Source organism: Micropterus dolomieu, linkage group LG23 (assembly GCF_021292245.1).
Source record: "Micropterus dolomieu isolate WLL.071019.BEF.003 ecotype Adirondacks linkage group LG23, ASM2129224v1, whole genome shotgun sequence".
NCBI classification, from domain to species: Eukaryota; Metazoa; Chordata; class Actinopteri; order Centrarchiformes; family Centrarchidae; genus Micropterus; species Micropterus dolomieu.
In genome coordinates, this window is record NC_060172.1 from 35,645,913 (window position 1) to 35,658,808 (window position 12,896).

General features: G+C 38.1%; 1 protein-coding gene across 1 annotated transcript in view; it reads right to left on the reverse strand.

Moving 5' to 3' along the window:
* The window catches only part of sim2 (SIM bHLH transcription factor 2), a 47,475-nt gene extending 36,669 nt beyond the window's left edge, over nucleotides 1-10,806 (reverse strand). The window contains exons 1-2 of the mRNA XM_046040846.1: nucleotides 10,632-10,806; nucleotides 3,176-3,258 (exon numbers count right to left, since the gene is read on the reverse strand). Of these exons, the coding sequence (XP_045896802.1) occupies nucleotides 3,176-3,258; nucleotides 10,632-10,806 (258 nt within the window). The remainder of the gene's footprint in view (nucleotides 1-3,175; nucleotides 3,259-10,631) is intronic.
* Between the last annotated feature and the right edge of the window lie 2,090 nt (nucleotides 10,807-12,896).

Sequence of the window (12,896 nt, forward strand, 5' to 3'; positions counted from 1 at the left end):
AATTGTAATTAAAATGTAATTAATCTAAAGCAGCCTGTATAGTGACACGTTAGGGCACAGATCATGTTTTTTTATTTGAGGGTACAAATGACTAATTTGTAAAACAAAATTTTAATGTTATTTAATGTGCACATTAAATCATAAGTTAAGCTCGATACATGCCTGAGCTCTAGACCATTTATGGACAGAGAAATTTGGAGGCCAGGCAGAACCCTAAATGCTTATCCAGCCACTTTCCATCTCAACTAGACCACATATTGTACACGTCATTGCAGCTACACATTTTGACATCCTCTCATGGATTGTTTGAGCAAGAGGCAGATATATTGTGCCTGACACTTGACACTACACCACGAGTACCTAGATTTATTTAGAAGTGGCAGTACTGAGTAATAGAACTCAACTGCACTTTAAATGATGTCATACTAGTGAGTACTGGCGCAGTTAAAGCACCTGAGGATCCATTTTTCCTCCATCTTTGTTGGTGCTATCAGTTGTCTAAGGTAAATGTAAATGCTCCGTACTTGTATAGCGCCTTTCTAGTCTTTTCGGTCAAAACGCTTTTACACTACATCTGCATTCACTATTCACGCACATTCATTCACTGAGCCAGGGGCAATTCGGGCACTTCGACATGGAGCCTGGGGGAGTCGAGATTGAACCGCCGACCTTCCGATTAATGGCCAACACGCTCTACCTCCTGAGCCACAGCCGCCCCTGTGTGCTTGTTTCATAGCTGTTCTATATGTCTTTTTCCTTTCCTATTTCAATACTGTTTAGTCATCAATTCAGTAATGTATCCACACATTAAAAATGATAATAATAATAATAATATTAATAATAATAATAATAATAAGCCTAGCGTCTTGACGCACGTTGGGGCATGTCACGGCCGCGGCGCATTGGCAGGAGGTTAAGAGACGGGCCTCTGAATTATTGTGCATTTTGGAGCATTCCTGAAGGAGTTAATCATCACTTCCTGTGTCCACTATGTGGCGCTATGAAAATGAAATGATTTTTGTCACAAATGCCTTACTTCCTGTTTCCGGTAGGTAGCGCTATCACATTGCGTGAAATATCAGTGAATTTACAGTGAAGTTACAAAAAACTTCCTGTTTTAATGGCGAATCATCGATTTTCAATACCAAGCCACGGACACGCCCTTTCATGAAAAGTCACAGATAGCACAAATTTTCATTGTCAATGCCTTTCGAATGCACAGCAAAATTTTGAGGTTGACTGGATGAATTGAGTAGGAGGAGTTTAAATTACGGAGGCACTCTGTATGTGGCGCTAGCGAGCCATTTTGCAACGCCCATGCACGAAAACCATATGACACGGAAATTTGTAAGTTTTTGAGCATGTTAAGGCCACCAAAAATGCGATTGCTTTTCAGAAATGCGCCAATGCGCCACACGCTTTGGACGCTGTGCAAAGGACTTAAATGCACTTCCTGTGTCCCATATGTGGTGCTACAGAGGTCCCAGTAACTATACGTTATGTCCCAGTACATCAAGTGTTAAAGGTTTTCTGAGATAGTTTTAAAGCCAACCTGCAAGAAGTGCTTCATCAAAACATAGAAGTAGTCACTTCCTGTTTCAAGTAAGTAACAAAGAGTGGATATTGGCTTGTAGATGTGTTCAGGGCAGGACTCTTATCAAACATTTAAATTTTTGTACAGATGTGAGCATGTACACTGAAGTTATAACAGCTTCCAGTTTCATGGCGAGTCATCAGTTTTTGACGCCACGCCACGGACTCGCCCATTGACAAAAACTCACAGATAGCACAACTTCTCATTGTCAGTGACTTTAGATTGCATAGCGAAAATTTGAAGTCGATCCGATAAAAAAGAGTTTGTCATTTAATTCAAAATGGCTGACTTTCTGTTGAGTTCAGGGCATTGCTCCCTAAATTTCCACCATACCACCAACATAAAATTACAAGAGATCTTCAAGTGACATTAGACACTTGTTAAAGCAGCAATAAATCCTAGTAGGAGCTATAAGCACGTACAGCATCAATTGGGTAAATACCTCAGGAAATAAGTTACAATTACAACTACTACTACAATTAGATTTACATAGTACCAAAGATGGGAACCCCTCCTCTCTCTGCCAGCAGCAACGTTACCTGCAGGCAGTGAATCACTGCAGCAGAGGAGGACAGGAGGAAGGACTGATACTGACTGATGTCTGAATACTTCATTCTTTCTAAACTTCACTTATTATTTTGATGTCAGGAATATTAGGCTATTTATTTTACTGACAATTTGATTTGTTTCCAGTGAGGTATTATTGAGTTAATGATAAAAGACTTGACTATTGGCCTTGGCGGAGGTCTGCCCTCTCCAATGGATCACAAACTGTCACCCTGCTCTGAGCTCCAGGTTCCTGCAGTGTAAAAAGGTCATATGATTCAAGATTTTGAATATTATTTACAGTACTGAATTGTAAAAGGTATGCTTGAATGAAGAAGCCCAAATTTATTGATGTGGTGTTAAAGACAAACTTTAAATTTAATTGTGGGGTTTAATCATTTGGTGTATGGCCAGATTTTGCAAAGGCTATTTGCTGCTAATGATAATTATCACAATATAATTTTCCTCAATTGCAAAATAATAGATGTTCAATAAATGTTCAATATCACGGATCACGAATGAATTCATTTTTCTATTAAGATATTTATTTTAAGTAAAGTAACTGAAAAAGACTGTAGTTAATTTTACTCATGCATATTTGTTGAAAAAAGATTTTTATCATAACCATAAAATATAGGGGTAGGGGTAGGGTTAGGTTTAAAACTACAATTAAACATCTGGTTTCTTTAACTTTCACTCAGGAGCACATATCAGCCATTAAACTTAAAAAAAATAATGATTTCATATTTATCGTGATAATTATCAATATCAAATTATATTAAGTTTTTGAAAAAACTTTTGGCCATATCATCCAGCCCTATTTGTAGCAGTTTGTTGACCACCATTTTTATGTAGGATAGCATAACATAGCAAAATCTGAAATAGCACAGCACACATTTGCATACAGGAATATAACTTGGTATAGAGCAGCAGTTTCATACAGCACATCATAGCATAGAGTAGTGTAACTACTACAGTACAGTATGAAAGAGCATACGCAGTGCAAGAACATAATTTGTTGTTTCTATTACTGACTTGTAAAAGATGAGAACCCAGTTCTTTAGCCATGTTGTCCAGAGGACTGAACCTTGTTGACTTAACCCATCCATCACCCAAACCTACAGAGAGAGAGAGAGAGAGACCGACACGGTAAGACAGTCAGAGAGACAAAGACTGACACAATGACAGAAAAATTTACAGTCACTGGGCTTTCGCACCAAACATGTAAGTTCAAGTTGTTGTGCAGATCAAGGGCATTATTTCCAAATATAAATATTTTTGGGCATCTTAGAAGTCATGTAAATCCACTCTCTGACGGTACCAGGACAGGATGTGATACCAGGTTTGAAATTTACTATATAATTTACATTTATTCAAATATTTCTGTTCATTTTCACAATATAAATGTGCAAACATCAATCAATCCCAGACCGCTGCCATACATGCAATAAAAGCACCACATTAATAAGGATTGTCCAATATTGAAAATTTAAGGCAAGGCAAGTTTATTTGTATAGCACATTTCAACAAGGCAATTCAAAGTGCTTTACATAAAACATAAAAGCATTAAAGGGAAATTTAAAACATAACATACGTTATGTATTTAAAAATTGTATTTCAATCCGAGAGTGTAGTGACCTGGACTATTTCAAATCACTTATCAAAACCCACCTCTTTAGACTAGCTTTCAACCTCAAATAATATTACATCGCACCTGCTGCTATTTGTTATTTCTATGGTCTCCCCTATGCTTTTTTGTATTTTGTGTTTTGTGTTTTTTTTTTTGTTCATGTATTTTATATGTATGTATCTTATCTATTTTTAAATGTACATAATTACTGGTTTTATTGTAAAGTCTTTGAGTGTCATGAAAAGGTTGTATAAATAAAATGTATTATTGTTATTATTATTATTACACGCTCATTGACTGAGACCCATAAGAGGGTGTGTGTGGAAGAGAAAGCCTCAATAAATATTTCATGTAAATGTAAATGTAAATGCTCTGTACTTGTATAGCGCCTTTCTAGTCTTTTTGACCACTCAAAGCGCTTTTACACTACATCTGCATTCACACATTTCACTGGTGTTTATGTGTTTTGTGATAAGAAAAGCTTGCCAGATCTCATGTTATTTTGTGTTACATCCTTCAGCCAGCATTTATTTTCCATTTGAGGCGAATCAGTCAACGAGCAGTGTAGGGAGGGCCACAACTGCAGCTTGGTAAGTGTGTACCTTTAGATCCCCAGGGACCACCCCAAATATGTGCTGTCAGTGCAGGGTCAGTTCAGGCCAGTTATGGTGCCTAAGGCCAGACACTCACTGGGTACTGATATTTTCATTGCCAAATAATTACTGATATTTTTCTTTAATTAAATTTTTCTTTAAGTCAACTTGTGGTCTGTGTTATAAACAACACACAGCCTTGTCTATCAGTGAGTATCTTTACACCACTGTTATAATTTCCCTGTAAGGAAAAGGTTGAAAGACGAAAGCAGAAACAGTGTTTTATGTTCTGTAGTCATCAGGACTGAACTCTATACACAACTTCACAGAATCCAATCAGCTGCTGCTGACTGCATGTGTGTGTCCCTCTCTGCATCAGCACAAAACATTTGCACAAATCTAGACTAACAGAAATTGTCCCTGTAAAAAAGCAGAATAAATTTCTTTTTGAAAGTCTATAAAGTATTCAATTTCTACTGAATCAATTCTTGCAGAAACGTGTGCTGAAAGCCTGGCAAAACTTTAGAACAGTGTTGTTGCTAAGTAGGTCAATGTGTAGAATCAATTCTGCTTTTCAAATCAATTGTAATTTCATACCAGAGCTGCTGGAATATTGGCACTGAAGGGGTATGGAAATATTAAATATATATACTAACTTTTTAGGTTTGCAAAGAAAAAGGACACAAAAGGGACATGAAAACATCAAAGCTTAACATACATTAATTTTCTATTTTAAGTGTGTCATAATTTTGAATGGTAAGTAAAAGTACAGAAGTATTAGCAGTGAAATAGATACAAGTATTAAGAATACTTATACAAATTCTGATTTCATCACATCACAAAACCTGTGGCTACAGGTTTTGTGATGTTGTAGCAGGTGAAAGTCTGAGTCATTAGACGGATGTATACTACGGATGTATTTAAACTACAGCAATCTTTAGTATTAAAATCACACTGGTAACCAACAGCTTTTCATGAGAAAAAAAACACCTAAGAAGATTACTGAAACATTAACTCTCCTGATGAGTTTACAATTGCTGAGTGGCTTTTAACAAGTATTAAACTAGTAAACATGAATCAATTATTTTGTATAAATCTAAGCTTCATATAGCATAACCCTAACCCTAACCCTGCCAGCAAAAAAGACCCTCTAAAATCATTTGTGACCTTACTAGATTCCTTGATAACCATGATAACCTCAACCAACAACCCTACCAAAGAAACAAGATGCAAACTCATGATATCAACATTAACTGACATGAAATACGCAACATGTAGGCCTACAATTATGCAAAAACAAAGCTGTGGTAAACTGTAGCACGTTCTCAAAAACTCGCATTTCACTCTATATTTCCCAGCAAGCAATAGCTGTCATTTCACCATCAAGGTTAACTATAAACCCAATTTAGTCTGGCTATGAGTAACCACGTCTAGCCACAATAACCTAAATTTGGTTACATAACGTTTTTGCAAAAATAACTTGCAAGGTGTATGATATTCCATCATGTAAGCAAAGTCAACAGTGATTACAAGGTTTTTTATTTTCATTTCTTTGACATGTTCTATGCATAGCCTGTGCTTAGTCACAATTTAGCTCTTGGTCAGACCGGCTATTTGTGGCCCACTTTTAGTCAAAATGGTCAAAACTGATTAATTGTGGTTTTTGCCTAGGCAGAACGTGAGATGGTTGATATCCCATTATTTTTGCACTGTCCATAATATATACAAGATAGTAAGTGTCATTTTATTGACATGGTCTATCTGTAGCCACGATTTGGCTCTGGTTTGTACAGGCTACAAGTAGTGTGCTTTTAGCCCTCCCAGTGAAATCGAGGCAATCAGTGTACTAATGCTTGGCTATAGCCCTGTTTCAGACCAGCAATGAGTACAGTCAAATTAGTGTCAAAACTAGGGTGGGGATGGAGCAGTGGATAAGACACATGCCTTTGGTGTCAGAGACCCTGGTTTGAAGCCCACTTTTCCCCATCCACCATTGTGTCCCTGAGCAAAGCACTTAACCAGAGGTGTGCGACCTATGACTTATAGAGCAATAGTAATTCGCTTTGGACAAAAAAAAGCGTCAGCTAAATTAACAAAATGTAAATTTGGTTACATGTAGTTTTCGCCCATGCAGCTTGTGAGGTATGAGACATCGTATCGTCATATGCAAGTAAACATGTGAAACATTTAAATTACCCTCATTTTCGCTGTCACACAAAATGTCCACTACATTAACTTTCATTTTAATCTAAAACAAAATGCAATTACTATTTTCATCCACTTGATGGCAATTGTAGCCCTACTGAGACATGACTACTGGCAACGTGAGACTTGAAAATTAGTGGACATCTGCGTTGCCAGATCTCATAATAAGCATTTCCACATTTTTTAGTTTTTGAACGAGAGTTAACTGTCGGAGAGTAACGGGTGAGAGCACTACTGCAAACGTTTGAAACAAGAGGACATTTACTTTGGTCTTTTTGTTTGTGTTGCACTTGCATATTAATATAACATGCACGACCGTGCTGCAGGTCAGCGACACCAAACCTAATGTTGTTCAAGTGGGCTGCTAGCCAAAAGGCTAAAGGAAGAATGGAGAACGACAGCTCTAAGTACTGCCATTAGGCCTAGCTGTGTCATGCTCAGGGATGCAAAGAACATTGATTGTCTTCCGTTGTAAACTTTGTGCGACCAGCAATAAGCTTTCAACTGCGAACAACTTTGTATTGAAGCATATGCTAAAGCAGCAAAGCAACGTGAAACTTAGCCTGTAGAAAGAAACTCCGGCAGCTGCTGCCAGTGATGCATCCACTTGGCAGTAGAGAGTGGCATTAATCCTTGTTTTGTGTTTTGTAAAAGCACTGAATACTTCTCTTATAAATGCATGTGCAGAAGAGTAACGTTAGTTCAAAAGTAGAGACACTTGCTTGATTTTTTTTAATCTCAGACAGTGGCGTTAGAAAACGTTACATGCTTCGTAAAAATCCCACTCATTGATGCTGTTATGAAGACGCGATTAGTTAAAATGTCGGGGAGGACCTGCTTTGTTTTTTTATTATTTTTAAATAACTTATAACCATAGCATATATGATACAGCATCCTCCGGCTGCAGTGTTTTCAGTTCGGCTGGTTGTTGACTCCTTAGGTTAATTATTGTTCCAGTAAAGTGGATTCATTTCCAAAATGCGCTGCTGAACAGGTTCCGTCACTTTTAAGGATGGGGTGGGGTGGTTGAAAGTTATTGTAACGCAAGAAGTGACGTGACTATTTACTGTTAAAACCCAGTAATAAGTAAAGTAATATTGTTACTTTTTAAATGAGTGATAAGTAAAAAGTAACTCATTACAATTTCTGAGCAATTTGTCCAACACTGTTACTGTAACCCCATGACAACTGGGTCTCCTCATGCCCTTAAAAACTCTTACATTTAATTATCTGAATTTAAAGGGGGTGAACATGAAACATGTGCAACCTATTATATTTTGTTATAAAAGACACACTCGTTTGATCATTATGATATGAAAATATGAGTTTTTGACTTTTGATACTAACTTATGTTTATTGCAAATTATCCAGCATACAGTCAAGAAAGCACAACAGTAAAAGACTTCAGAACAGAACACTTACATTCACTGCACATTGCTCTCACAAAAGAATAAAAGCAGTCTGTTTGGTTGTTCTAATGAAGCATGGTGGCTAAAACGTGTTCTGTTAATGTAAAGTAATATTTTTCATAGAGATAAATAGGCCAGTAATAAAGAAGGGCTTTAAATTAAGGGGAAAAATAGGTTATAAATAAAAAACCTTCATTAGAATGATGTCTACTGATAAGTATACTGTATGTTTTAATTTCAAATTATATGATGATAGTAGTCAGACATGTCTTATGGAATAACAGTGAACATAGTCAATTATAATGTTTATTTTTATTCATATTCTTACATATTAAACAGATATGGGTCATGGATAGTTACCTAAGAGACTGACTCCGACTAAGAGTTGATGCTCTTGCTGCATCAAGTAGCAGCTTGTATGAAGATTCAGATTTGGATAGCTTAACCCATTTATTTTGTCGTTATTTACATTTTTATCACCTTTGTTGTAAAAATTGTTTCTATATTTATTTCACTGTCTATATATATAATTGTATTTTTATTTATAATAATATCGACTATAATAATAATATTTTGTCATTAATTCCTTTACATTTTTATCATGTTGTAGCCTTTTATCTGAAGTTGTCTGTTGTAATCCCCTTTCTTAATTATAAATCTTTGAATGGATTGCAGTTTGTGAGAACTTGTTATATTTGAGTAAAAAAATACTTTAGACATTTTTTTGTTGTCTATTAGAGGTAGTCATTCAAAAGCTGTCTATTTGATGAATAGTCTATTCTTGGGCTATAGTTAGACGTCTACTCAGTGACAGCCCAAATTCAGCCCCGTTTTAACCTAGACGTCAGGGCTGTGTTTACCTTTAAACGCAAAATTGCGTGCTGGGTTCTAAGCTTGCTAATTCTGTTATTAAGCCTGTTTTTGTTGTTGTTTTGTTTTCCTTTGTTTTTGTGGCTCCATTAGCAATGAAATGTTTTAGCAGGAAGATAAACCTAATTACCAGCCTAATAACAAGGCGGTATTCAAAATTAAGAAACGCTATTTTGCAGAAAAAAAGACAGGCTGCTACCGGCCTGTTGTAGTCTAGGCTAAATCCTCATTTCATTTATGGACCATCAGTATTTGTCTTAGGCCTTACTTAACCTCACTGCCGTCCCCGCGGCTATGCGTTACGGACATGTATTGGGATAACAGGACTACAAACTAATCCACCACAAAATGCATCCATGATATTGTGGATCACAGCGACTTTGGCTTCCTGAGCATTGTGGACTCACCGGCCTGCCTTGGAGGAGACCGCTGACAGCTCGGCCGGCTGCCGCGGTGGCCCGTCCGTGAAAGGCCGTGTGTTCAGTCTGACTTTATGAGTGATGACAGAGAGGAAAAGCTCTGTTTTCCTGCCCTCTAACCTGCCCCAGTGTAGCTGCATGCGGCCTAATGAAATAATTCACCTTGATGAATGAGCGAGGCGTTTAAAGTGGACATTCGCGTTTAATCAGAGCAGGAACTGCGCTGACACCATAATGAAGTAAATGAGCAGAGATTAGTTCTGAGGGAGGAGCACGCTGTATACCTTCACTGCTACTGGGCCTACTGCGAGCAGACAAACACAATTAGGCTATAATAATTATTATTATTATTGCTATTATTATTATTAGGCCTACTTTCAGACCAAGTTGTAGTAGCCTACAAATAGCCTTTACTTCTCAGTGTTGTAGAAAGCTCTGAGGAAAAGACGACCAGCAAAGTATTTATCACTGTATAGGCTATTTTAACTTAAAGTTTATTTTAAACTTTAAATGACTAGTTTGTTTTAGAGGAGCAAAGAGGTTAACGGGTTCCAATAAGTCCTCATTATAAAGGATTTGTTTCTAACTTTTGGCTGTGCAAGTTAAATAATTTAGCCTACTTTAGAATCTGTTAACAACACCAACACTGGGGTTGCCAGCGTGTGAAAATGCCTTTGGCTGAAATTAAATCTATTTAGAAGTAATGCAGTTATTTATGGTGGTAAATTAAATTATAGGCTATAGCCTACACATGGACGTCTCTTTTTAAATAAACAATAGCCTATATAAAACATTGATACATTATTTCAACCACTGATAAAGTATTACGATATTACTTTAAGAACATGTACAAATTATGCCTTATTAGAAAGTGGTGCCAAAAAAGCAGTGTATGGATTTGTTTGTCACAGTGTGATTCTCTGAACCACAGAGCTCCGCACGGCCGCTGTTCTTATGGAATAGCCTGGGGTACCTTACTAACAAATTGTGCTATTTGGAATGTATCAATAAAGTGAAGCAGTATCCATTTGTTGCTACTTTCAGTTCTGATATATAGGTATTTCACACTCAAGAAATCAGGTCCCTGATTTTGTGATAGGCCTTCTCTCTTATACAAATGCTTATGATTTGACAATGACTATATTGACTCTTGACTGTGTTATAAATCGTAGGCCTATGCTCTGGATTCTGTTTTGTTTCTGAGTGTTTTAAATTGGTTAAACAGTCACTGTAGCCTATTTGTTCCCGTTTTTTGTCCTTTCCGGTCTTGGATAAACTTTATCAAACCTGGAAACGTGAATGCCCTTTTTTCTACAATTGTGGTCATGCATGTTCCCCCTCTGGCAGTTTGCGCGGAGTGCCTACCGTCTGGGAAGACTGCCCTCATCTTGAGGTAGCTGCTGGTCAGCCGGATGATGGAGGCCTTGTCCAGCTGGGAGGTGATGGCCGCAGGCAGAGGCAGCAGCTTCGCCAGCTCATAAAACTCTCCGTTTTCTTTCTCTCGCCGCGTCTTCGCCGCGTTCTTGCATTTTTCCTTCATTTCTGGAAGTTTGAGATGAATGATTCTTGCATAAGAATAGGCTAAGACTCCGCTTAGGTTAGCCTACAGCTGTGTCACTTAGAGATGAAAACCCGCTCTGGCATCCCGTCTGGAATCCTTTAAAAAATTAAAATAACGAGCAGTTATCTGAACCCGACAAACCAGACTACAGGCCCTTCACGCACCCCCGAAAGCCAGAGCAGAACTGCACACGTCCAACCATCCTTGACAAAGCTTTGTTCAACTCCCCAGCTTCACCTGTTCCACAGTAACAGCAGACAAAGTTACAGTGACGCCGCGTCCACTTCACGGTGTTTTCACGGGCTGGCACTGGGGATGCACTTGGAATCGCGCAAGGAAAAACAAAGAGGACAGGAACTGAAATTATCAGATGTTCTCAACAAATACACAGACCAGGACTGCAGAAGACTGCGAACTGAAGTGGTCTGAAAACCCCTCAGACAAGACCGTCTCTCTCTCTCTCTCTCTCTCTCTCTCTCTCTCTCTCCCTCTCCCTCTCTCGCTAGGCATAAGAATGTGTGTTTGAGTGTGTGTCAACACTACCATAAACTGCTTGGCTATAGGCCTACTCTGTACAATATTTACAGCTATATTATATATTAATAATATTTTATTATAATTACTGATGTGTGTCAGTTGTATGGCTCCCATACTCTATACAGCTTCATCATTTCTCTATTAAATTAAAGTAATCATCATTCAGAGGCATTTAAATGGTAGGAGGGCTCTTGAAGAAGCTTAAATACCAAAAATACACAAAAGACTGCAGGTGTAGGGACCAGTGTTTGGCAAGTTACTCAGGAATACTGAAATTAGTAACTTTTTACTTATTACTCCTTAAAAAAGTAACAATAGGCTATTACTTTACTCATTAGTGGGTCTGAAAAGTAATTAGCTATGTTACTTGTTCTGTTAATGGGCTAAAGTATTTTCACAGCGGACAACAATGTCCTTTGCATCTAAACTGACAAACTCACAATAATGTTAATACTTCCAGCTGTGGAAGCTGTCCACCTGTAACCCTGACAGTCGTGCCTATCCGTCAAGAACAACAAAACAAATCATGTTCTGGTAACAAAGTAACGCAGCGTTCCTTGGATTAAAAACTGCAATATTATTATTATAACACTGGTAGGGACTGACTCGTGTGTTGGAGTTCTTTCCAGAGAATGAGAGGGTGTCTACACAACTGCGTGAAGACACCCTCTGAGAGGAAGGCTCTGACTGCTGTGCCTATGCACCGAACAGCATTTGGAAGTATCCAGGCTTCTCAGAGTCTCTGGGTGGGGCCCTGGACAGGACACCTCCCTAACCCGTACTTTAAAGGTCAAGGTGATTGACCTTGTGGTTGTATCATTAGATCTGCTGCTATATGTCTTAGATACTTGGGTGAACAGAGCAGCAGGGCTGTCAACTGATCAATTCCTGGTGGTGAGCTGGATCAGGTGGCCGGGGAGACTACGAGACAGACCCGATAAATCCCAAACATGTAGTGAGGGTGAACTGGGCCATGTGGCCATTGTGGAGACAGGTGCCCAGAGTTGTGATCAGAAGGCTAACATCAGAAGAAGGAGACAGGTTGCCGGAAGGCCAGAAGGGCTGGAGCTTTGCACCAAAGCAAAAACCCAGGTATGCGAATTCAGGTTTCTCCAGAACTTCCTGGCCTGCTGAAGCACATCAAGCAAATTTTCATTGGAGTGTGAGGTTGACGGGAATATTGGTGCTAAAATTATTTGATTGATGATCAATTGATGAACAATTTCTAATCAAAAGGGTCATATTCCATGGTAATATTCATTTTTTGTAAAAACAATTGTCATCAAATTACCTCTGGTCTAACATACTGGAGTATGTCACTAAATGCCAGAGATGGCTCATACAGATTGAGCTAAGTAGAACAAAGTGATCAGCTCAGAAGCATATGAAACATTTCCAAGTGATTATATGAGCACATAGATTTGACCAATTATGAATTTGTCTCATAAAATGACAATGAACAGAACTTCTCTATAATGTCACAAAATAGATCAAGAATAGAATTAATCATTTTGTCTCCTTGTGAGTGACAA